The sequence below is a fragment of the Castor canadensis genome, chromosome 14 (assembly GCF_047511655.1).
Source record: "Castor canadensis chromosome 14, mCasCan1.hap1v2, whole genome shotgun sequence".
Lineage (NCBI taxonomy): Eukaryota > Metazoa > Chordata > Mammalia > Rodentia > Castoridae > Castor > Castor canadensis.
The window spans coordinates 50986118-51012568 of NC_133399.1; the positions used below are offsets into that span (position 1 = coordinate 50986118).

Below are 26451 nucleotides of genomic sequence, written 5' to 3' on the forward strand. Positions count from 1 at the left end.
AGGTCTTTAATGGTGGCCTTTGTCCCACCATATTTTCTGCCACTGCAGAATGCTGGGATGGCCCTGGCTACATCTACTGTGAAGCAGCACCTGTGTCTCTCTGCCCTGGTGGCTTACTGTGTGAGCCTTGCCCCTGAGGTTTCCCAAAAGTGACCTAGATTAATTGAAGACTCCAGAAGGGTCAGGTGGCCTTAGCTGAAACAACTCTTCTACAGGAGGGGTAGGAGGCTGCAGGAGATCCTAGACAGAGGGAAATGCCTGTTAGGAAGAATGAATGCCCCCCACCCAGGCAGAGATTAATATGAGGTGTGGTCCAAGTGGTAGAGTGTCTAGCCAGGGCAAAGCCAAAAAAACATGAGACTGGAGCCTCAGAGACAAGTCCCTGCACATTCCTGTCTTCTCTTCTGTCAGAAAAGGTAGGCGATTCCAGGCTGGGTAGATCACAATTATATTCATTCTTTCTGGTGAGTCCGTTATGACAGATAAGAGAATTCCAGAGAGGGGCCCTCCCTGTGATAGGGGGAAAATCAGACAAGGTTAGAACAACCTTGATGTTCAGTCTGGCCTGAAGCCTTTCAGGGAGTGGGTCAGAGCCCCAACCTTCTTTAACATCTGTCTCACGCTATACAGCTGTGACATTAGGTAAATCAACTGAACTTGGGCAAACTTTGTATGTGAGTCCAGTGTTCTGGATCCATTGTTTTCATTGGATTCCCAAAATGTTGCCACAGAGTGGGAGCCCAGCTGAGGGTGTAGCCAGGGGCCCCTGAAACCCACTTGCTGTCCAGACACTATATGTCTTCCCTTGGCCTCACCAATGTCACAGCAAGGTTCTCCAAGCTGGACTTTTCTGGACCCTTTTCTCTTTTCTTTTCCTCAGGACGGTTTTTCACTGTGTAGCAGTTACCAATCCCCCTTCACATGACAGGCACCCCAGAATGCAATGGCCTCAGTCTTAGAGTAGGCTTCTTGTCCTGTTTTGGCCATTCTAGGTTCTCTGCCTCCTCTTTTAGTTTTAGAAAGGCCCATGGGTGTCTCATGGTTTCCGAAGCACTGCTTAGTAGAGGGGCCTATTGAACAATCTGTCTTCTATTTCATGGACACAGAGTATCTCTGTTTTCCCCATTTCTTTATGTTGTCCTTAGTTTTCCTCAGCATTGTTTTATGGCTTTCAGTGTCAGTCTTTTTTTTTTTTTTTTTCTGGTTGGGAGAGGATCAAATAGCAGTATTGGAGTTTGAACTGGCCTACACCTTTAGCTACTTCACCAGATTTTTTTGTAAAGGGATTTTTCGAAATAGGGTCCCTAGAACTATTTGCCTGGGGCTGGCTTTGAACCATGATCCTCCTGATCTCTGTCCCTGAGTAGATAGGATTACAGGCCCGAGCAGCTAGCACCCGGCAATAGTGATCATTGTTGATCTGCTTCTATTTCAGATGGGTCTGTGAGGAAATCCCAGACCTCAAGCTGGCCATGGAAAACTATGTCCTGATTGACTATGATACCAAAAGGTAAGAGGACCTTGCCCTGCTCCTTCCCCACTAAGGACAGGCTATGAGCTGTTACAGGAACACAGCCTAGTACCAGTTCTTAGATGACCCATGTTCCTGTGAAGTTCCCCTGTAGTGTAGCCCATGCCTTTCTAGTTATTTTGGTAGAAAGCATTTATCAAGGATTGGCAGGGCTGTCAGGGTGAGGACTTGATTAGAGACACCAGCTTGCAGAAACATGATGTGTATAATTACCCTGAGGGAGCAGGGGCACTTTTTATAGCAGGGAGATCCTGCCAGAAGTCAGCCTGTGTTCTGCCCAGAGCAGTTACCATCAGGTTGGCTTTAGGCTCTGTGTACCTTGGCTGGGCATTGTCAGTAGCCAGGGCCACTTTCTTCCAGCATGTTCCTCTCCGGAAAGTGGGTGGAATGCCTACCTGGAATCTATCCAGGCTGGTGTCTGCTCAGCTTTGGGAAGCCTGAAATAGAGTGGTCTGTCCAGGTCTGCAGTTAGGTGGCCACTCTCTGCAGAGCCTGGGCCCCTAGTATGTAGCACCCACTGGGATTTGCCTGATTTCCAATGCCATCGTTCCATGCGGAAGGACTTAAGCTGGTCAGCAGCATCAGCCACAATGACTCTGGTCCTGTCCCCTGGCTTCAGCCCCTCCATCCCATAATACCTGGTGTCTAAAGACAAAGAGATGGAGTTGTTTTCATTCCTGTCTGAGCAGTGGGCCTGAGGTCAAGTGGCTTGTAGGTCCATTGGTAATGGCCTGGTGCTATAGCCCTCTGGAAAGACGTAGGGCCAGCTTTGGGTTCTTCTGGATAAAGTTGGTTCCCAGAGCCCTGGAATCACTCACGTTTACTGGTTTATTATGAAGGTGTGGTAAAGGGTGCAGATCAGCAGCCAGATGGCCAGTTGTCAAGGATAAGACCTGGAAGGGTCAGGTGCAGGGGCTTCTGTCTCCATGGAGGTAGGATGCACCAGCCTTCTGGCATCCTGTTGAGCTCACAACCTAGAAGTTCTCTGAATCTTACACTTTTGGGATTTGTTTTCTGACTGTGCTGGGGATAAATGCAGGGCCTGGTGCATACTAGATAAGCACTCAGCACTGAGCTGCACCAGCCCTTACTTTAGAGATTTTATGGAGGCTTCATCCTAATAACTCAATCTCCAGTCCCATCCCTCCTAGGATGGAGCTGCAGGGGGCTTGGTTTCTCATCATGCATTGGGCTTTCTACTGCCATCTGAGAGCCAAAAAGTTTTCTCATTTTAGAACATAAGATGCTCCTATCACTCAGGACCTCTGCAAGTACTAGGAGCTCCATCTGAGCAGAGATGAGATGTGTGTTTCTTTTTATCTGACAACATCACAACCCCTGAGGTGGGAGCAGAGATGAGACATGTGTTTCTTATTATCTGACAACATCAGATAAACTCAGGTGGGTGGATAGCAGTGTCGGCTTTGTCCCCTTTTGTGTTAACCACCGGGTCAGGTGAACTGCCCCTTCATTTGTGCACTGATATGCCTGGCCCCAAAAGCAAGTATTTAAAGATGCTTTATTCACAACAGGCTGACATAAGAGTGTTTGATGTGCTTCCTCCTTGTGTTGGATCTGCTTAAAAGAGACTGGAAGGATGTCAGAGTGGGGAAAAGGGATCTGGGCCGGTCTCATGTCTACCTGAGGAACCATGGAACCTCATGGTCAGGCATGTAGTGGGAGGTACTTGTTTTCTCCTCATGTCTCAGAAACACTGGCAACACAAGATAACTGGCAGGGCGAGCCTTGGAAGTGGGTCTGAGGGATAGAGTCTTGTTCAGGTATTTGTATGTCTTTCCTGGCAAAAGTTTCTTCTGGGTCTCCAGTGGATTCCAGTTCTCGAGGTTAAAGGCTTCATTTAGAAGTTGGAGTATAAGAAAATAAAAATGTAAAATAGTGTCCTTTCATTTCTACACTAAGAACTACATAAGAAAATAACCCAGAGACGTTGGGTCTGTCACTTTATATTTTGCACATTGGGAGGGTAGACAAGCCTGTCACAGAGGTACACCTGGGTTTGTTTGCACAGCCTGAGGACATCACTTGGCTGTGTTGGTTTTGGTACACAGCTGAGCACATGACAAGGACTCTTACTCTGGAGCCTTAGGCCATTTTGTGTCTCAGTGACACCAGCGCATAGAGAACAGGCCTTGACTCTCAGATGTCCAGTTTTGAACTGTGCAGTTGGCAGCCTTTGAAGTTGTTGGATTTGTGTGTACTACAGTCACTGGGTCTTTGTTAGACCTCATCAGGCTTTGGGGATGTTATGTCATTTGTGTTCTTGGATTCTCTTGTTCTTTTTGTTTGGTTGCTGGTCTTATTTTGGGCAGTTGGAGTTGAAACCCAGGGCTTTGCCCATGCTAGGATCCCTCAAGCTTTCCTCCTACCTCCAGCCTCCTGAGTAGCCAGGACTACAGGTGTATGCTATCATGTGCTACTGTGTCCTGCTTCTGTGGCTGTTTCACTTGTTCTTGCTGTTCAGGGAGGCCAGGTTCCTGTCCCATGGACTACTGGTTTGAGATTAATTTTCTGCTAGTGGAGAAAGGTGTAAAACATGCTCAGACACAGAACCAATGCCAGGGTCACCCAGGGTGAGACTGGGAGCAATATAGGAGGAGCATGGGAACTGAAGGATGTTGGGTGCTCACCCATACCCCTGGGGGAAAAAACAGCCTGCCTCTGTGGAAGTGTGTGCAGGTAGTGTAGGAGAAAGCCCCAGAGTTTTTTCCCTTCTACAGGCACACTATAGACATTTGGGGCCATCCCAGGCACCGCCTGGTGTGGAGTAGTACCCCTGGCCCTGGAAATCCTGCCTTTGCTGCTTGGCAACAACACCTCTTGCTACTAAAACGGCACATTGTTGGGTCCTCTGCGGAGAGCTGCTCAGGGCTGACCTGAGCTCTACCCTCCAAGAACTGTGTATTTAAAACTTCATGTGCATCTGATCAGAGGCTGAAGATAACACCTGGAAGAAAGTTATCTGCTTGGGAGACTCTAGTCTCTAATATAGACTCCTGGCAGCTTTCTAAGTTTTTTTTTTGGGGGGGGTACTGGGGGTTGAACTCAGGACCTTGTTAAGTAGGTGCTCAACCACTTGAGCCACTCTTCCCAGCCTTCCCCCACCCCCACCTTTTTTTTTGCTTTAGTTATTTTTCAGGTAGAGTTTCCCATTCCTAACTGGGGCCAGCCTCAGACTGTGATCCTCCTACGTATGCCTCCCAAGTAGCTGGGATGACAGCCACCATACCTGGCTTGTTTGCAAAGACAGGGTCTTGAGCTACAATCCTCCCAATCTCTGCCTTCCAAGCAGCTGAGATTATAGGCATGTGCTACTGTGTCTGGCCAGCTGGCTTTCTGATTTCTAACATACACTGCTTACATGATTGATTGGTCAGAAACTTTTTTTTTTTTTTTGGGGGGACTGGGGTTTGAACTCAGGGTTTTGTACTTGCAAAGTAATTGCTGTACCACTTGAGCCACACCTCCAGTTCATTTTTCTCTGGTTATTCTGGAGATAGGGTCTCACAAACTATTTGCTCAGCTGTTCAAGAATTTCGATCCTCCTGATGTCATTCTCACAAATAACTAGGATTATAAACATGAGACACCAGCACCTGACTCGGTCAGAAACTTTAAAGGTTTTCTTAGAGCAATGCTAACATAAAAGGGAGGTGCTGCTCTCCTGCAGGTGGGCTGTCCACTTCTGGCAGCTGCCCCATACTGTGTCCCAGAGCCTTTAAAGGGAGGCCTTTAGGGGGATGGTGACTCTCCCTAGTCAAGGAAAGAAGACCCTCTGAGACACCACAGAGGCCCAAAATGAGCTGTCTGTCACCTTCCAAATAAGTGCTGAGTGAGGGCCTGGCTCTAGTCCCTTTCGGTCTTTCTTATGACTTGCTGTAACTTGATGCTTGTTGCTCACAGCTTGACCTTGGGTTTGACCTGTGGCCTCAAACCTTTCCCAACTGCCCTTGAGGCACAGTCTTGTAGCCAGAGACTTCCTGGGTCCTGACCCCTCCCTGGTCAAGTTCGGTCCCCAGTGGTTTCTAGGGACTGCTGAGACCTGCATGTCTTTGAGGCCAGCTGTGTTCTGAGCCCTGTGATAGCACCCTTCCTTCCTTTTCCAGCTTCGAAAGCATGCAGCGGCTGTGTGACAAGTACAACCGGGCCATCGACAGCATCCACCAGCTGGTAGGTGGCTTGCCACCCACATGCCCGCCCCTCCCCTTTGCACTGAATATTCAAGGTGCTGGCTTCTGGACCCTCTAAACCAATTGGATGCTGGGGTTTCTGCTGGCCAGTGGGTGGTAGTGGGGGAGGGTGTTAATGTGACTGAGTTAGAAGTAGGGAGTTAGGCAGCAATAATTAGGACTGAGCTAACCATAGAGGGTTATCATGTCCACATGCACCTTTGCATTCAGTGCCTGCTTCCCCCTGCCCTATATCTGACCCACAACATGTATTCTTCATCTAGGCTGACTCCAGCCTGGTCTACCTGCTAATGCCTTGTGAGACCTCATCTCACCCCACCTGATAAAGCAAACTAGCTGGGAACACAGTGGCAGAGGGCATGCTACGTCCTGTGTCCAAGAATGTTCTACTTTCTAGAAAGTGCTGAGGTCCTTGGTGTGGGGGCCATCGTGAGGGATGCTTAGTGGCAGGAGAGTTCCCTTAGAGGATGTCACCAGTGGGGAAGACTAGGGTGGTACAGTATGGCCCTGAGGATCCCTTCTAAGCCAGGCATTGTCGAGATCTTGTGGCTGACTGCCCGCATAGTGTGTGCACCTCTGTGGAGTGCTCAGATGATAGCTGACCTGCATAGGTGTTGACCACCCCATCACCACCATTGGAGAAGATAGTGGAGTCTGCTGAATGTGTTAGGGGCCTTGACATGGATCCTGGTGCTGAATCTGGTCTTTGAGAGTTGGGTTCAGCCTCCCTGATGCCTTGGTTCTGAGGGTCCTAGTGCCTTTGTTTCTGGGGCACCTCTAGCTCCCCTCATGCAGCAGTGGCCTGGCCGTTCACCTGTTCTGGCCTGCACTGGGAGACTCCAAGCAGCTGTCACACCCCTGTCCCAGTGCTGGAGGTGGCTGAAGTTTCAGTGCTATGAGTCCAAGGGAACAGCCTTTCTAGGCAGCCTTGGGCTGTGAAAGGTGGTGAGAAGAGCTGTGCACACCCTGCATATGAGGAATCAGGGCATGTCCTCACAGTGATGCCACAGGGCCAGAACCTGAGTCCTGGAGTTCTGGATAGTCAAACAAGGGTTTGGTCCATGTGTCTTCTAGAGGCTTTGCAGGGGCCCCTATATGCTACAGGCCACAGGGACTGGCTCTAGGGCTTGGCAGTAGTGTTGGGACGCAACTGGCTCTTGCATGGCTCCTAGCTAGGTTCTCCTTCCTAATGGAGGTTGGTTAAAGAGGGCTTTTCTGAGGGCAGAGAGCCCAAGTGAATGAGGCCAGCACTGTCCTGTGAAGAGGAATGTTGTGGGCCCAGGGCAAGGTGTTCCTACATGGGCCTTTTGTTGGCAGTGAGGCCTGTGGCAGTTAGGGACTCTGGAGAATCAGTCCGTGTGGTGGATATATGCTGGATGAGCAGAGGTGCTGGGTGGGGAAACTGACAATAAGTAATAAGGGCTTAGCTAGCTGGCAAGGAAGGGAAGGCAGAGAATGGGGCCTGCATCCACCTTTTCTACCTACAGATGTGAGAAAAGTTGGGTGTGCTCACATAGGTGTGTGTATATACACATGCATATGTACTTTTTTTGCGGTGCTAGGGATGGAGTCTAGGACCTTGCACATGCTAAGCAAGGACTCACCACTGAACCACACACTGACACCACTTTTTAAAAAATTAACTTATTTGTCAGTACTGAGTTTGAATTCAGGGCCCCTGCTTGCCAGGCAGGCACTCTTACCACTTGAGCCATGCCCCCAGCCCTCCATTTTTTTTTTTCTTTTTGTGGGATAGGGATTTGAACTTAGGGCTTCATGTTTGCAATGCCGGTGCTCTACCACCTAAAACACACCTCTATTCCATTTTTCTCTGTTATTTTGGAGATGGGGGTCTTGTGAACTATTAGTTCAGACTGGCCTTGAGCCTCAATTCTTCTGATTGCAGCCTTTCAAGTAACTAGGATTACAGGCGTGAGCCACCTGTGCCTGGACATTGTTTTTTCATTTGGAAAAAGTAATCAGGTCTGGGGTGGGTGCTGCTTGTTGCTGTGACATGTCCGTGCTGCCTGTGTCCCCAGTGGAAGGGCACCACCCAGCCCATGAAGCTGAACACGCGGCCGTCCAATGGGCTCCTGCGGCACATCCTGCAGCAGGTCTACAACCACTCAGTGACCGACCCTGAGAAGCTCAACAACTATGAGCCCTTCTCCCCCGAGGTATATGGGGAGACCTCCTTCGACCTGGTAGCCCAGATGATTGATGAGATCAAGATGACTGAGGATGACCTGTTTGTGGACCTGGGCAGTGGTGAGTGCTGGGTGATATGGCCTGAGAGTTGACCTTGGTGTTCTGAGTGTACTCCAGGCCTGCGTGTGTCTTGGAGTGGGGATGATGAGAGAATGATACTGACTGTGGTCAGAGCTTGGGCCAGGCTCCTGGCCCACACCACTGCTCTGTGCCAGAGGTCCTCCACTGAGACCCAGGGTCTCATTCCTAGCTCCCCAGCCTCTTTGGCTTCTTTCACTCCTTTGCCCAGTGACCAGTAGGCCATTGATTTCTGGAACTCCCCTGCCAGAATGGAGCTTCCAAAGTCAGGGGAGTTTAGCTGTCTGCATCATGGCTGTTGTTAGCACTTGTGGGCCTCATCTGTGCACAAGGTCAACAAGTGACTGAGTCAGGTTCATTCATCCCTATTGGACCACCAATCCCAGTAACCCAACTGACTATTCAGTCTCTGCCTGTCTCTCTCTCTCTCTTTTTTTTCTTTTTTTTTTTGCAGTACTGGGACTTTGAAGTCAGGTCTACACCTTGAGCCACTCCACTAGTCCTTTTTTTGTGATGGGTTTTTTCAATATAGGGTCTCTTGAACTTCTTGCCTGGGCTGGCTTTGAACCAAGAACTTCTCATTTCTGCCTCCTGAGTAGTTAGGATTACAGGCGTGAGCCACCAGTGCCTGGCTTTTTTTTTTTTTTTTTGATGGAACTGGGGGTTTGAACTTGATTTTGCACTTGCAAAGCAGGCACTCTACTGCTTCAGCCACAACTCAGTCCATTTTGCTCTGGTTATTTTGGAGATGGGGTCTTACAAACTATTTGTCCAGCTGGCCTTAAACTGCTGTCCTCCTGTTCTCAGCCTTCCAAGTAGCTAGGATTACAGGTGTGAGCCACTCGCTCCCAGCTCAGTCTCTGCCTCTTGTTGTGTAGTCACAGAGCAGGGAAAGGCCTACCTTATTTCTTCTAGCCCTGTATATTTTTTTCTTTTGGTGGTACTGGGGGTTTGGACTCGGAATTTTTGGCTTGTTAGGCAAGCACCCTAGTGCCTGAGCTTCACCTCCTGCCCTACTCCAGTGCTTTCATAAGGTGCTAATTCCATTCCTAAGGGCAGAGCCCTCAAGGTTCAGTCACCTTCCAAAATGTCCTTCCCCCCTGCCTCCCTCTTAGCACTATGGCCTTGGAGTTAAGTTTGCACAGAAAATCTACAGGGGATGGCATCTTTCAAATCTCCTGAAGGGCTTGTGCTTTTTAGATAAAGGCCTGCGTTCTCCTCTGTGGTTCTAAACAGCTTGCCTCTTGTTATTTGATTATGTGGTATTCAGCACAGAAAGGTGACCCAGGGCACATTGCTGATCTACCATATGAGGAGAGGCAGGTGCAGAGTCCCCCATGCTTATAATGCCTCAAATTTCACGACCCAGAAGTGTTTGCAAACCCAGTTATTATTTATACTTAGGCCATCAGTGGTGCTGGCCCTGCGTGGGGTTTGGGAGATGTTTTCTTCTGCTTTAGGGGATCGGACCTCAGCCCGGTCACATTGCCCGTTCCCTGGGTATTTTCAGACCTCATCAGCCACCCCATGCAGAGCCTCAGCAGATTGCTTCTGGGTCCAGTGTGCTATTGTGGGTGATGGCATGAAGTAGAGATGGTGACTTCATGGTGGGGGCCCTGGTTGGGTTTGACTTGTGTGAGGTGTCCTAAGTGACCTCAGAGAGCAGTGTGTCTTTGAGGAATCAGTCCTGTGGCCTACACTCATTGACATCAGTAGACATTGTCATGACATTAGGCTTCTTACTCAGGTATGGCCTCTACTGGGTGGTGCTCTTAGGCTGCTGAATCTCTGCTGAATGCTGCATGAGTCTCTGATTCATCTATCTCTGATTGAAGGTGTGGGGCAGGTTGTCCTCCAGGTTGCTGCGGCCACCAACTGCAAACATCACTATGGAGTGGAGAAAGCGGACATCCCAGCCAAGTACGCGGAGGTAAGTGGTTCTGTAGCCAGCTTGGTGTTTTTTGTTTTTGGTGTGCATGTATGCATGCGTGCTTGCTTGTGTGCGTGCGTGTGTGTGTGTGTGTGTGTGTGCGTGTGTGTGTGTCAGAGGCAGGGGCCTCATTGAAATCAGACACATGGCACCTCACCCTGCATCCTGCTGCATCTGGTCTTCCCTGCCTAGGAGGCATTCTTTCAGATCCCAAGAGTTTTAGCTGAATCACTGGTGCACATGAGTTTGTAACACTTAGCGCATATCATCTGAGACCTTGCCACGTGCAGGGAGGCTCTGGTGAGACCTCTGTGCAAGGTTCCACTGTTGTGGGACAGAGCTTTCCATGTGCTCCTGGGAGGAGATGACTTCATCCCTGCTGGCAGGAGGTCAGTGTTGACTTCTGCTGAGCCTTGTATGCCTGGTACATACTCTAACATGGGCTCTCCCTTTTTCCTCCCTTGCTGGGTAACTCCTGTCCCAGCCTCTGCCTCAGGTGGGTTAACAGGTTGTGGGGGGTAAGAATGTCCAAGTGGTGTGTCTGCCCTACAAAAACACATATAGAGTTTTATGTTCTGCTTGACTCTGGCTGCTGAAGGGTTGGAACCCTCCTGTGGGCGACATCCCATTCAGGGGCTGCTTCTCGGCTTGGGTGTGTCATGGGTGGACACTGGCCTCCCAACCTGTGTAATTCTGCCTGAGCATGTTGGGGGCCCCTGCTGTGCCTTCCTAGCAGCCCCAGGTATCTGACTGGCTGTGTGCTTTTCTTTTTCTCCAGACCATGGATCGAGAGTTCAGGAAGTGGATGAAATGGTATGGAAAAAAGCATGCAGAATACACAGTGAGTGCCATCGCTCCATGCCCGCGGCTATGGTCTCAGCGCAGCCCCTTGTGCCCTCCTGTTCTGCCCCCATCCCTTTCTTGCCTTGGGTGACAAGGCATCTCCCATGTGTTCTTATGATGTCCTGGGACCATGAGCTGGCTGCAGAACCTCTTGCAGGAGCTTGGCCTTTCCCAGCCTCTCTGGCATGGGGTTTTGTGTCCTTCAGGCAGTGTGGTGACTGTGAACCTTGGCAGGTGATTGACTTGTGCATCAGTGGAGCAGAGGCCTCCCAGCACTGATTCATGGCCCTGGAAGCCTTTGCTCCTTCCCTTCTAGTCCTTGTGTCTTGGGGCATCTTGTGAGCAGTGTGCAGCACTCTGGTGTGTCATTGGTAGAGGAGACAAACATGGGCTATGTCACTTCCTTATGCTTGGCTGCCCAAGGTTGGCTGCAGTTCAGGGCACCCTCTGAGGTTGCCCCTTGAGTAAGTGCATGGCCTTTGGGTGCGTGGAAGTGTGAGAGGTCTACCAAGTAGACATCAAGTGATAGGATCATCTGATTTTTCATCTATAACCTGTCTGTTGGTTGTGTTTCTTGGTACTGGGACTGACCCAGGGCCTCCCATATGCCAGATGAGCATTTGCTGCTGAGCCTTACTCAGCCTCTCCTATTGATGTGGCAGGGGAAGATTATTGAGCCAACTGAGGGCTCTTCATCGGTGAGGCATTTCTGCCCTGTATGTTGGTCTGTTGTCATCCTTTCTCACAGTATCTGTCTGCTTTTGGTGTTGTGCAGCCTCTAGTGCTGAATTAGGAAACTCCTTTTTATGCTCTGCCCTATTGTGGTGGGGTGGTGGGTCCAGCCTGCTTGCCTCTTTTAGAATCCTACTTCTCAGAGAGGCCTGGATCCAGGGTCTCTTATTCCTCCCATGTCCAAGGATCTCTTTGGCATTTTTGTAGGACTGGTAAGGCAGAAAGCCCACTTGACTTCTGTTTTTAGGACTCTTTTTTCCTGCTCAGGAAAAGTTCCCAGATGGGTCCAGGTTCCCAAGACTCCATGACTCCCTAAAACATTTGTTGCTAAGGTTAAAAATACTTTATGCTTTTGGTGGGAGGGCTGGGCAGTTTCAAGCACATGGCTACAAGTTCTCATCCACATGTTTCCCTGGAAGGACCCCACTCAATCCCGAGTGGCTTCCTAGACTTCTTCCTAGGAGGCTGAGCTGGACTGTCCCTTCTAGACATCCCAGTTGGAGGAGGAAAATGGGAGGACCTGGTTGATTTCCCCTTCTGTTAAGTGACACGACTGAAAATTGTGTTGTAGTGTGTGGCCCATTGTCCTTGTCTGGATCTCATAGGAATTCAGTGTGCTCAGCTGGTGGTTGTCATGCTGATGGCTACTGACTTCTGGCTGGGACCAGAGTTTGGGAGAAAGGATTCACTTTCTCAAGGCCTTGGTGATAGTCATAAATGACCTGGGAGCATGGACAGCAGGCATCTGTGCTGGCTTCTGCCTCCAGCGTCCACTCTTGCTTCCTGTAGTGCCCTTGGTGATAGCCAGCCTTCTCTAGCAGGGCACAGTCTGTCTGTGCTTTATTTTGGTGTGAACTTGTATCCTGATATTTGAACATGCCTTTGAGCAGCTTTGTGACTTTGATGTGGCGTCCTGATTGTCAAGGTACAAGTCCTGCTTTCCTTTACTCTAGAAACACAGTGGAGAAAAGCCAAGAGGAGCCTAAAAATAGCCCAGTGTACTTTTCCAGGCCCAGAGCTACATCTCCGGCTGGGGATGTCCTTCCTCTGCTGCAGCTGCTTGGCGCTTATGCTGCTGTCAGCCAGCACCAGGCCTGCTGACCTGCTCCCTCCTGTGGCCTTACCTGAGTCTGACTCCCAGGCTGCTCTTCCCCAGCCTACTCATCCATCTCAGTCACAGTTCCTCTTCCCTACCTCCACTCCTGCCTGTCCTCCAGAGCCTTGGAACCAGCTTTGGAGCAAGAATTGGTTTAGGCTCATTTCTGTGCTGTTAGTTAGTGCTACTTGATGGGCTTACACTTGGTGAATGTTATGCATCAGAGTATGCCAGACCCACCAACACCCTGGGTGGCTGTGGCCTCATAATGCTGTGAGGCCCTGTCTTTGCAGAGGTGCCTTAGTTCTGTATTAAGATGTGTAGCATAGTCCTGCTGGAGTGGCTGCTGTGACCTGTTGAGGCGTTCTTCATTAAGGTGGGTGGACAGGGCTGCTTCTGAAGGCCTTAGCATCTCATCCTTCATGCTTTGGCCTCCCTGGCTATCCGGTGTGGTTGAAAGACAACAGCTTTGGCAGTTCCTTAGAGCTGTGCCTGTGTTGCTTTATCAGATGCTTGGCATGTCATCAGAATGTCTGCGCCATATAGTCCGTGTGTGGCCATAGCCTTCCGTCAGGACATCATCTCATCCTGTCATGATAATGTTTCCAGTTCTCTCTGACCTACCTTAGTCTCCCCATTGGAGGATGTGTTTGCTTCATGGAGACCAGACCTTCCACGCAGAGATGGTGGCTCCAGCGCTGCTGTCTGAGCTGTTAAGCTGTCCAAGCTTTGTCCTGCTACTGGCTGTAGATCTTTGTGTTAATAGTGACATGCAGTGGCCTCAAAGCTGTATGGAACAGTATACTTCCGGTCATCAAGAATCATGCCTGCCAGATGTTCCTGCCTCCCTGCTTTCCCCTTCTGATCTTTTTGTTGTTATTGTTTCTTTTCTTTCTTCTTCTTCTTTTTTTTTTTTTTTATTCACATGTGCATACAATGTTTGGGTCAATTCTCCCCCCTTCCCCCACCCCCTCCCTTACCCCCCTTCCCAGTGCCCCCTCCCTCTCCCCCCACCCCCTCGATACCCGGCAGAAACTATTTTGCCCTTATCTCTAATTTTGTTGAAGAGAGAGTATAAGCAATAATAGGAAGGACCAAGGGTTTTTGCTAGTTGAGATAAGGAAAGCTATACAGGGAGTTGACTCCCATTGATTTCCTGTGCATGTGTGTTACCTTCTAGGTTAATTCTTCTTGATCTAACCTTTTCACTAGTTTCTGGTCCCCTTCTTCTATTGGCCTTAGTTGCTTTAAAGTATCTGCTTTAGTTTCTCTGCATTGAGGGCAGCAAATGCTATCTAGTTTTTTAGGTGACTTACCTATCCTCACCCCTCCCTTGTGTGCTCTCGCTTTTATCATGTGCTCAAAGTCCAATCCCCTTGTTGTGTTTGCCCTTGATCTAATGTCCACATATGAGGGAGAACATACGGTTTTTGGTCTTTTGGACCAGGCTAACCTCACTCAGATTGATGTTCTCCAATTCCATCCATTTACCAGTGAATTTTAACTTTTCGTTCTTCTTCATGGCTGCATAAAATTCCATTGTGTATACATACCACATTTTCTTAATCCGTTCGTCAGTGGTGGGGCATCTTGGCTGTTTCCATAACTTGGCTATTTTGAATAGTGCCGCAATAAACATGGGTGTGCAGGTGCCTCTGGAGTAACCAGTGTCACAGTCTTTTGGGTATATCCCCAAGAGTGATATTGCTGGACCAAATGCTAGATCAATGTTTAGCTTTTTAAGTAGCCTCCAGATTTTTTTCCAGAGTGGTTGTACTAGTTTACATTCCCACCAGCAGTGTAAGAAGGTTGGTTCCCGCCCCCCCCATCCTCGCCAACACCTGTTGTTAGTAATGTTGCAAATGATGGCTATTCTAAGGGGGGTGAGGTGGAATCTTAGTGTGGTTTTAATTTGCATTTCCCTTATTGCTAGAGATGGTGAGCATTTTTTCATGAGTTTTTGGGCCATTTGAATTTCTTCTTTTGAGAAAGTTCTGTTTAGTTCACTTGCCCATTTCTTTATTGGTTCATTAATTTTCAGAGAATTTAGTTTTTTAAGTTCCCTATATATTCTGGTTACCAGTCCTTTGTCTGATGTGTAGCTGGCAAATATGTTCTCCCACTCTGTGGGTGTTCTCTTCAGTTTAGAGACCATTTCTTTTGTTGAGCAGAAGCTTTTTAGTTTTATGAAGTCCCATTTATCTATGCTATCTCTTAGTTGCTGTGCTGCTGGGGTTCCACTGAGAAAGTTCTTACCTATACCTACTAATTCCAGAGTATTTCCTACTCTTTCCTGTATGAACTTTAGAGTTTGTGGTCTGATATTAAGATCCTTGATCCATTTTGAGTTAATATTGGTATAGGGTGATATACATGGATCTCGTTTCAGTTTTTTGCAGATTGCTAACCAGTTTTCCCAGCAGTTTTTGTTGAAGAGACTGTCTTTTTCTCCATCGTATATTTTTAGCACCTTTGTCAAAGACAAGTTGGTTGTAGTTCTGTGGCTTCATATCTGGGTCCTCTATTCTGTTCCACTGGTCTTCATGTCTGTTTTTGTGCCAGTACCATGCTGATTTTATTGTTATTGCTTTGTAATATAGTTTGAAGTCGGATATAGTGATACCTCCAGCGTTGTTCTTTTGACTGAGTATTGCCTTGGCTATTCGTGGCCTCTTGTGTTTCCATATAAATTTAATGGTAGATTTTTCAATCACTTTGATGAATGTCATTGGAATTTTGATGGGAATTGCATTAAACATGTAGATTACTTTTGGGAGTATAGACATTTTTACTGTTTTGATTCTACCAATCCATGAGCATGGGAGATCTCTCCACTTTCTATAGTCTTCCTCAATCTCTTTCTTCAGAAATTTATAGTTTTCCTTGTAGAAGTCGTTCAAATCCTTCGTTAGGTTTACACCTAGGTATTTGATTTTTTTTGAGGCTATTGTAAATGGAATTGTTTTCATATATTCTTTCTCAGTTTCTGCATTATTAGTGTATAGAAATGCTAGTGATTTTCTATGTCGATTTTATATCCTCCTACCTTGCTATAGCTATTGATGGTGTCTAGGAGCTTTTGAGTAGAGTTTTTTGAGTCTTTAAGGTATAGGATCATGTCATCTGCAAATAGGGATATTTTGACAGTTTCTTTACCTATTTGTATTCCTTTTATTCCTTCTTCTTGCCTAATTGCTCTGGCTAGGAATTTCAGTACTATGTTGAATAGGAGTGGAGATAGTGGGCATCCTTGTCTAGTTCCTAATTTTAGAGGGAATGGTTTCAGTTTTACTCCATTAAGTATAATGCTGGCTGTAGGTTTGTCATATATAGCTTTTATAATGTTGAGGTACTTTCCTTGTATTCCTAGTTTTCTTAAAGCTTTTATCATGAAATGGTGTTGGATTTTATCAGAGGCTTTTTCTGCATCTATTGAGATGATCAAGTGGTGTTTCTCTTTGCTTCTGTTAATGTGGTTTATTACGTTTATTGATTTTCATATGTTGAACCACCCCTGCATTCCTGGGATGAAGCCTACTTGGTTGTGGTGAATGATCCTCTGATGTGTTGTTAAATTCAGTTTGCCATTATTTTATTGAGGATTTTTGCATCAGTGTTCATTAAGGAGATTGGCCTATAGTTCTCCTTTTTGGAGATGTCTTTCCCTGGTTTTGGGATAAGTGTAATACTGGCTTCATGAAATGTGTTAGGCAATTTTCCTTCCCTTTCTGTTTCGTGCAACAGTTTAAGGAGGGTTGGTGTCAGTTCTTCTTCAAAGATCTGATAGAATTTAGCAGAGAATCCATCAGGTCCTGGACTTTTCTTTTTGGGGAGTCTCAATTGCTGCTTCAATTTCATTTTGTGTTATAGATCTATTCAGGTGATTCATATACTCTTGGTTCAGTTTTGGATGATCATATGTATCTAGAAATCTGTCCATTTCTGTAAGATTTTTCAAATTTATTTGAATATATGTTCTCAAAGTAGTCTCTGATGATTTCCTGGACTTCCATGGTGTTTGTTGTTATCTCCCCTTTTGCATTCCTGATTCTACTAATTTGGATTTTTTCTCTCCTCACTTTAGTCAGGTTTGCCAGGGGACTGTTGATCTTGTTTATTTTTCCAAAGAACCAACTTTTTGTTTTATTAATTCTTTGTATGGTTTTTTTGGTTTCTATTTCATTTATTTCAGCTCTGTTTTTATTATTTCTCTCCTATTTGTTTTGGGATTTGCTTGTTCTTGTTTTTCTAGGAGTTTGAGATGTATCATTAGGTCATTGATTTGGGATCTTTCAGTCTTTTAAATATATGCACTCATGGCTATAAACTTTCTTCTCAGGACTGCCTTTGCTGTGTCCCATAGGTTCTGGTACGTTGTGTTTTCATTTTCATTGACTTCCAGGAACTCATTTCCTCTTTTATTTCATCAGTGACCCAGTGTTCATTAAGCAATGAGTTATTCAGTTTTCCAGCTGTTTGTATGTTTTTTGTCTTTATTTTTTGTTGTTGAGTTCTAGTTTTATTGCATTGTGATCAGATAGAATGCATGGTGTTATTTCTATTTTCTTGTATTTGCTGAGGTTTGCTTTGTGCCCTGGGATATGGTCTATTTTGGAGACGCTTCCATGGACTGCTGAGAAGAATGTATATTGTGTAGAAGTTGGATGAAATGTTCTGTAGACATCATGTAGGTCCATTTGATCTATTGTATATTTTAGATCTAGGATTTCTTTATTGATTTTTTGTTTGGATGACCTATCTATTGATGATAATGGGGTGTTAAAGTCTCCCACAACTACTGTGTTGGAGTTAATACATGCTTTTAGGTCCTTCATGGTATGTTTGATGAAATTGAGTGCGTTGGCACTGTGTGCATGTAGGTTGATAATTGTTATTTCCTTTAGGTCTATTTCCCCTTTTATTAGTATGGAATGTCCTTCTTTATCTTGTTTGATCAATGTAGGTTTGAAGTCTACTTTGTCAGAGATAAGTATTGCTACTCCCGCCTGTTTTCGCAGGCCATTGGCTTGGTAATATTTTTCCAGCCTTTTCATCCTAAGCCTATGCTTATTTCTGTCAGTGAGATGGGCCTCCTGTAAGCAAAATTGTTGGATCTTCCTTTTTAATCCATTTCGTCAACCAGTGCCTTTTGAAGGGGAATTCAGTCCATTAGCATTAAGTGTTAGTACTGATAGGTGTGTGGTGATTCCTGTCATTTAGTTGTCTTAGTTGTTTGAAGGTTTGATTGTGTGTATCTAAGTTGAGGTTACGCTCTACTTTCTTGCTTTTTCTTTTCCTGTAGTTTGGTGCTGCCTGCCCTTTCATGGTTATATTGGGTTTTACTTTCTGTGTGCAGAATCCCTTGAAGAATTCTTTTGTAGTGGTGGCTTTGTGGTCACATAGTGTTTTAGTTTCTGGTTATTATGAAAGACTTTTATTGCTCCATCTATTTGGAATGATAGTTTTGCTGGGTAGAGTATCCTGGGGTTAACGTTATTTTCATTCAGTCCCCGGAAGATCTTACTCCAAGCTCTTCCTGCTTTTAATGTTTCTGTTGAGAAGTCTGCTGTGATTTTGATGCGTTTACCTTTGTATGTTATTTGTTTTTTCTCTCTTACAGCCTTCAATATTCTTTCTCTAGTTTCTGTACCTGTTGTTTTAGTGATAATATGCCATGGGGTAGTTCTATTTTGATCTGGTCTGTTTGGTGTTCTGGAGGCCTCTTGCCTCTATATGGGAATAGATTTCTCTAGATTTGGGAAATTTTCTGTAATTATTTTGTTGAATATATTGCACATTCCCTTTGCTTGCCCCTCTTGTCCTTCTTCGATGCCCATGATTCTCAGGTTTGGTCTTTTGATGGAGTCAGTGAGTTCTTGCATTTTCTTTTCACAGGTCTTGAGTTGTTTAACTAATAGTTCTTCGGTTTTTCCTTTAATTACCATTTCATGTTTGAGTTCTGAAATTCTGTCTTCTGTTTGTTCTATTCTGCTGGATTGGCCTTCCATTTTGTTTTGCAGTTCTATTTTGTTCTTTTTTCTGAGGTTTTCCATATACTGAGTTCCTTCCTCTTTAATGTTGTCTATTTTTGTCCTGAGTTCATTTATCTCTTTATTAATTGTGTTCTTTGTTTCACTTTGGTGTTTATACAGTGTTTCTATGGTTTCTTTTATTTCTTGTGCTTTCTCAAATTCTCTATTTTTGTTTTCTTGGAATTTCTTGAGTGTCTCCTGTACATTTTGGTTGACCATATCCAGTATCATCTCTATAAAATTCTCATTAGTTACCTGTAGTATTTCTTCTTTTATATTGTTCTTGTGTGCTTCTTTGGGTTCTTTGACATAGTTTGTCTTCATTTTGTTGGAGTCTGGATCTGATTATCTGTTTTCTTCATTTCCCTCTGGTTCCTGTACTAATTTTTTGCTGTGGGGAAACTGGTTTCCTTGTTTTTTCTGTCTTCCCATCATTGCCCTTGGTGTTGTTATTGTCCCTGTACTGTGTGCAATTAAGTATTTTCTAGCTTGTAATAATACCAATGGTGATATTTAGAATGGAAGGGTGAGAGGAGATGGAAAGCAAAGAAGTTAAAGAAAAAGGGAAAAACAAGTAAACAAGTAGGAAAAAAACAAAAACAAACAACAAAAAAAGTTTCAAAGATATAAACAGGGAGAGATAGCATACTAATCAACAGTAAGCTGAACAGGCATTAGAGAGACAGAGAGAGGATTGAAAATAAAAAATAAAATAAATAAGTAAATAAATGAAAAAAAATCTCCAAGTTCAAATGCAATAAAGTTTCAGTCTTAATAATTTTGTTGTTCGTCTCTCAGCCTCCAATCCTGGAGATGGTGTCTCAGAAGTAGTTCTGTCCTTGTCTCATCAAAGGGGAAAAAACTAAAAAAAAAATAAAACAACACAAAACAAAAAAAACACCACAAAGTGTCCCACGTTCAAATGCAATACAGTTTCAGTAAGTTTTTCAGCATGCAGGTGTACTTCGGTTGTTGTCTCATCAAAGGTTGGGAGAAAAAAAAAGAATCTGGAGACAATTCTGTGAATGGTTATCTGAGGCTGTGGCCTTCCTGCCGACTGCTGTCAGCCTGCTGTTGCTGGAGGCTTTATTTATGCAGATCTCAGGAGTGAGCTTAACACTCACCTTAGTCCCTCAGGCTTTGTTTACTTAGAGTTCTCCTGGGCCCTACAGCCACTGCTACAAGGTTTCCCCTTTCCAAGCACACTGGGGGAGGTGACACTGCACCAGCTTTCTCAGGCTTGTGTATTTATTTATAGTTCACATGGAAAGTGGGTCTTCCCCCCTCCTGTGGAGTTTTCCTCCCACCGCCACTTTTACAAGCTTTCCCGCTCCTGATTGTTGGGCATGTGCCACCGCTCCTGCCTTCTCCAGCCAGCTTGTTGTGAGGGAGCTCCCCTTCTTTTTTTTTTTTTTTTTTGAGGGGGGTGTTTACTTAGGGCCTCACGCTTGCTGGGCAGGCACTCTACCACTTGAGCCACTCTGCCAGCTCTCTTTTGAGCTGGGTATTTTTCGAGATAGGGTCTTGTGAACTGTTAGCCTGGGCTGGCTTTGAACCATGATCCTCTTAATCACTGCCTTCTGAGTAGTTTAGAATTACAGGCATGAGCCACTGGTGCCTGTATGTTTTTTTTTTCTGTTTTTTCTCCTCTTTTCTGCATTGGCAAGGCTCAGTTATGTTGGGGCCAGTCCTGCGATCCCACCCTGGAGCTTGACAGCTAGGTACATCCTTCCATCTACTGTAAGTTCAAGAGTACTTGGTTCTAGACACAGAGACAGCTTTAACCTTCCATTCAGGGACACAACTAGCCTCTTAGACAGCCATGGCCTGCCACTCAGTATGGAACCAGTCTTTCAGAGAGCCACAGCCAGTCACTCAAGAAGGCCACTCTGTACCTGTAGGTGGCCAAGAAGGCCAATTCTGCTTATATGGAGCAGGTTGCAAAAAGGCAGGGCTCTGTGCTTGCAGTGGTGCTGCTGGAAGGTGGACGTCATCCCCTGCATGGTGAACTTCAAAAGAGTGAGGCTGTGTCAAGAGGCGCTTAAACTCACCCATGTTGGGGTCCGAAGACAACTTGGGTACGGTGGTTCCTTACATAGACCCCAGAACTAAGCATGTGGCTGTCCTAGCTGCGGTTTACAGCAACAGGACACAGAACAGTCACCTATGGGAAAGGTGTAGCGAGGTTCTGGGGAGGCCAGGCAGGGTTCAAGAATCTTTTTCCTAGGAGTCACACAGAATGTGCTTTGTCCTTAACAAAGAATTGTGACGTGTGGAATGCTGCCACCAGGAGCTCACAGAGACTTTGTGCCTGGGGTCTTGGGGGGAACATGTGGCCCTTCTGTCTGGCACGTGCCAACATCTAGACTCTGGAAGAAAGCAAGGGCTGAATGTAGACTGTATTACCTGTACCAGTAGTTTAGATGCAGAAGCCTCTTCTGCCAGGGAGGATGGGACCCCCCCCACCCCCACCCCAGGCTAGATCTCCAAATGTATGGAGGGCCAGCGTGGTAGCCATCTCAGCTTGTGGCCTCAGGTTTGCAAGCAGCTCTGTGCTGCTTTGCACTGTCTAGGACTTTGGACTTCAGGCACCTCCCTGCACCTGACTGGCAAGATTGCCAGAGTGAGGGAGACTCAAAAGGTTGCTCACATATGGAGAGGAGACTCCAATCCCAGGTTTGGGACCTCAGTGTGAACCAGTCAGGATGGCTGCCTTCCCTCCTCCACATCACATTATGTTTGGTATGCCGATAGCTTCTCTGTGCTCATAGCAAGACCTAGGGCGTCCTGGCCAGGGTGGATGGTCTTCTCAGAGCCCACAGCAGCGTGTCCACAGGACCTTTTCTGCTCAGGGCCTTCCTGGCCTGAGAAAGACATCTAGGCCTGTGGGCTCTTTGGGAATAGGGGTGACCTGGTTACATTGTAACACATAGGGAGTCTGATATGGGTCTCTGCTGAGGCTCAGCTGGCACTGGTACCCATAAATCCACTTCCTGCTCTGGATTTGCCTATTTTGGATGTTTCTTATCTATGAAGCCATATGCTATGGGGCCTTTGTGTCTCCTTCTCTCATTGAGCATTAATTATGTCTACAAGGTCCCTTCACATTGTTGATTCACGTGGATTAGTGAATCTGATCTATGTGTATCAGCCTTTCCGTGGCTGAGTGACGGATGTCCCAGCATGCAGAGACCAGCCTTCAAAAGTGGAGGGAAGATGCTTATTGTGTAGCCCTGACTGCAGGGACTCCCCAGGGATCTGGGCCATGGGCACTCAGGGACAGTTGTGCAGCAAATGGGCACTGCACTGCCCCTGCTGCATGGAGGCAGTCTTGGCATCTCTATGCTGTCACTGTGGGCAGTGGTGGAGAGAAGACAGTCGACTCTGTGGCTTCTCAGACACATGGGCATGTCTCACACCTGGGCTTGGTCTGCACACAACCTGTACCATCCTGTTTTCCTGAGAAGACAGGTTATAACACAGAGGAAATGACCTGACCAAGGGCTTTATAGGCCACATCTCCGAGTACCATGCTGGTGACCTCTGTCCCTGGGGTGATGGGGCTCTGTGGTAGAGCTTTTGCAAAAAAAAAAAGTACATGGTCGTAGTATAATGGCTTTCAAGTACGTTTTTCAGTGTGGTCATAGTACTTCCCACTGAACTTGCTCTGTCTTCCTTCCTTCTGTCTTTCTTGGGGTAGACACTGACTCCAAGCCATGTGCACAGGTTCTGCTTCCTGGTGTCTTGCCTAGTCTTCACTCGTTGCTCCAATTGGCCCACTAACTTGCAGTTGTTGGCTGGCCAAGTCTCGATATTCTCCCGAGTTCTTCCCACCTCAGCAACTCTGGTCATTTCATATTTCCTTCACAGCAGTTGGGCGGCAATAGGGTTGCAGAACCTGATTGAGACGTGAGGGAGTAAATGTGTTCTGTGTTCATGTTCTCTTCCTCAGCTGGAACGAGGTGATTTCCTCTCAGAAGAGTGGAGAGAACGGATTGCCAACACGAGGTACGGCTGGGCCTGGGCTGTGGTGCTGATGACAAGGGGGCATTTCAAGAGTCCTTGAGGACCAAGGCAGCTCATCTTGTGCTAGCTGTCCAGGTCTTGGTGACTGTCACTCTTTGCATGGGGACTGCTACCTCTCTGATATTGATCAGCTCTTTTTCCCAGCTTTCCTACACTAGTCCCCAAATGGGGTGGACTGGCCCTGGAACCCTGGCCCCATGTGCAAGTACCCTGTGAGCTTGTCCTTGGCTGTCCTTGTTGGGTTCTTGTCAGATGGTACTTGTGGTACTTTATTGCTGAGCCTTAAACTTCACCACCTGTATGTTTTCTGTTCAGGGAATTGTGTCCACCTATAACAATCACTCCCTGTGGTCTTTGCAGTGGGCTGCCCTGCTCAAAGCCCTTCAGCTTCCTCTTGTACTTGTCTGGTCCTTTCTGACTGATCCCCTTACCTGCCATGAGTTGCCAGTGAATGTTTTTAGATGTCTTGATTTTAAAACTATCAAGACTCACAAAGGGCCCACTTCTGTGAAAACCAGCTCACGGTTTTCTGGCATATTCCAAAGGGGAGATACTGACTTCTGCCTGTGTTTCTCCCCTCCCCCACCATGGAGTTCTACTGCTTTTACTCCTCTGCATTCTTGGTGGGTGGGCAGCATGTGGACAGCACCTGGTGGTGGCTGCTGTCCATGCTGGGACTCTACAGGCGCATGGTTTTACTCAACTGGAACATTGTTTTGCAGTGTTATATTTGTGAATAACTTTGCCTTTGGTCCTGAGGTGGATCACCAGCTGAAGGAGCGATTTGCAAACATGAAGGAAGGTAACGCACCCCTTTCCACTCTGGGCTTTGTCACAGGCCTCAGAAGTGCCAGAGGCCCGTTTTAGGCTGTGACCAAGGTCCCTGATAAAGCTGCTCATGTTATGTTCGAAAGCCGAGCCCAGTTCCTTTCAACAGTGTAGTGCAAACCTGCTGCCTGTAGTTCCAGGCCTCAGTGCCTGAACTGATACCTATGGCTACCCACCCCTCCCTGCCCCCCCCACAAGCATCCAGGTGGCACTTCTGTGGGGCTTCACTTCAGTCATCCTTGTTCTCTAGGGAACACATGGACAGATTAGGGTCTTCCTTAGTGGGATTGTGACACTTTCCCAGACCCCCAGCATCACAGAAGCCCCCAGCTTGCCTGACTTGCAGGATGCAGCTGTGATATTACTAATGTGAGGGTGATGCTCAGTGTCTGCTGCTGTCCACCTGTAGCTCCTGGGGACTTGACTGTGAGGTGTGGGACAGAGCTAGTCAAAAGCATCTGTGTTTCCAAATGAGGCAATGGGAGCACACAAGAGTGGGAGTACCGCCCTTCTGAGGTTCTAGTGAAGGCTTGCAGCAACGCCATTGAGTTCTAAGGCTGATCTGAATGGCTTGTATGCCACTTGCTGCTGACCTCAGTTCTAAGATGGCTCCATCTGCTTGCTGTTGCCTCAGCGTTAGGGAGGCCCCAAGCCAGGCTTCTGTCCACATTATTGTCAAAATGTCAGGCAGACAGAATAGGTGGAAGGCTGACCTAGTGTAAAAACAGAATCTCCAGCTGCTGGTCACAGGTGGTGTTTGAAACATGAGCTCAGGGTATGGGTGTCTGTGTGTGTGTACATGGATGCACTAGATCCGGTGTGTGTGTGCTGCGAGTGTGATGGTGTGATGGAGAGTTGTTCCTTTACACCTTTAGGTGCTGTAGATACTACAGTGTGCTCCTGTGTGGCCCTCAAGTACATCCTGAAGATCAGGTTTGCCTCTGTTGGATGCTGCTCTCACCTTTTAGAGAGGGTTATATATAGTATATTTTCTAGTTGTCTTATGGTTGTTTTTCCTAACTTTCCAGCTGTCATTTGAGTGGCTTTTGGGTGGTAGCTGCCATGGTGACTTTTTGTCTCATATCTCCTCAGTGCTGGGGTTGGAACCCAGAGCCTCCCACATGTTAGGCAAGCCTCTACCACTGAGCCACATTGTAGCCCACCTCCATCTTATTTTAATTGTGTCTGAGAGTTGGGCCCCAGAGCCTTCAGGGTTATCCAGCATCTTAGATTGTCTCTTCATGTTGCTTTAACCTGTTGTTCTATCTTCACCTTGTTTCTTAGAGGCCAGGCTCAAGTGACGTGGTAAGGCAGGACAGCCAGAGCCCTCTGTGGTAATAGGTTCTCTGCCACCTGGCCTGGTAGTGCTCTCAGAGCCTTCACTCACCTTGGCAGACCCACTAGGGTCTGTGAGCACACAGAGTAGTGCAGAAGGGTATTCACTGGTGACTGTGGCTGCCTTACACCCATGGGTGTTGTGTGGAGAATGGCATCCTGCCCATACCCCTTCCTAAGTATACCTTCTACTTGTAGACTTCTACATGCTTAGTGTACTCAGCTGTTCCTGTCCCAGCTCTTTGGGAAGTTCAGACAATGCTAGATGTGCCCTTTTGCCTGCCAGGCTCACTGCATGACTTCTTACTGTCACCTGTTTGTCTTTGAGGATTGCTCCTTTCCTGGCACACCAGGGACTCAAACTGATCTTGTGCTGGACCAGCATAGTAGTGCTCCTGCTGGGGGATAGGACTTAGAAAGCAAAGCCAGGCTGGCTTTGAGGGGGTGAGAGCCCAGGTATGCATGTAAATGTGGATATGAGTATAAGCAGTTGTGTGTGGATATGTGCATTTGAATGAACTCAGTTTGAATTTTTTTTCACTTATTCATAGGTGCATACATTGTTTGAGCCATTTCTCCCCCCGTCCCCTGCCCCCTGCCCCCTTCTTCTTTCCCCCCACCCCCCTTGCTTCCAGGCAGAACCTGTTCTGCCCCCTTTTCCAATTTTGTTGAAGAGAAGACATAAACAATAATAAGAAAAACATAGCGTTTTTGCTAGTTTGAGATAAGGATAGTTATGCAGAGAGATTCCTAGCATTGCTTCTATGCACATGTGTATTACTACCCAAATTGATTCAACTCTACCAGACCTCTTCACTACTTCCCAGTCACCCTCCCATTGTGACCTCTGTCGTTTTAAGGTTACTGTATTAGCTCCTCTGCAGTGGGCATGTCAAACACTTTCAAGTTCAGTTTGAATTTTTTAATTCATATGTCACTATTTTCATCTTCTCTGATTTTATTTGGTTTTCTTTTTTTCTTAAAGGTAAAAAATTATGTTCACAAAAGCATTTGTGCGCTTACCTACAATGTTTTCACCACAGCATGCATAACTTCATAATCACAGTAAATCTAGTAAGCTTCAGGGTTTCTCTGTAATTCTTTTTACCCTTAGAATTTATCACAGTAACAGTGTGGAGTAATAATATATAGTCAGTTTAAGAGTTACTGGAGCCAACCAAAGTGGCTCATAAATGTAATCCCACCTACTCAAGAAGTGGAGATTGGGGAGATTAAGGTTCAAAGCCAGCTTGGACAAAAAATTAGTGAGACTCCCATCTCAGTTAGCAAGCTGGCCATGGTGGTGCACCCCTGTCATCATAGCTACTCGGAAGGCATAGGCAAGAGGATTGCTATCTGAGGCTAACCCTAGGCAAAAAACAAAGACCCTATCTGGAAAATAACTAAAGCAAAAAAAGAGTTACTGGAAAGAATTAGTTTTTTTTGTATGACTGTTGCTAGTTTGAATTTGCAGTTAGGTTTTATTTGTGTGTGTATATGTGTCTATATGTACTTGCAGTTAGATTTTATTTGTGTGGTTTGGGGGGAGGTTGCTGTTTTTACCCCTTGACAAGTTTTTGGTTATTTGGTGGGACTGGGGTTTG

General features: G+C 46.5%; 1 protein-coding gene across 7 annotated transcripts in view; it reads left to right on the forward strand.

Moving 5' to 3' along the window:
- The window catches only part of Dot1l (DOT1 like histone lysine methyltransferase), a 58185-nt gene that overhangs the window by 9160 nt on the left and 22574 nt on the right, over nt 1–26451 (forward strand). For 6 of the 7 annotated variants that reach the window (XM_074054559.1, XM_074054561.1, XM_074054560.1 and 3 more), the window contains exons 3-9: nt 1436–1510; nt 5656–5719; nt 7779–8007; nt 9861–9955; nt 10734–10796; nt 22611–22666; nt 23407–23486. In XM_074054559.1, the coding sequence (XP_073910660.1) occupies nt 1436–1510; nt 5656–5719; nt 7779–8007; nt 9861–9955; nt 10734–10796; nt 22611–22666; nt 23407–23486 (662 nt within the window). Of the gene's footprint in view, nt 1–1435; nt 1511–5655; nt 5720–7778; nt 8008–9860; nt 9956–10733; nt 10797–22610; nt 22667–23406; nt 23487–26451 lie in introns of those variants that run through there. The other variant, XM_074054565.1, reaches the window with a different exon arrangement.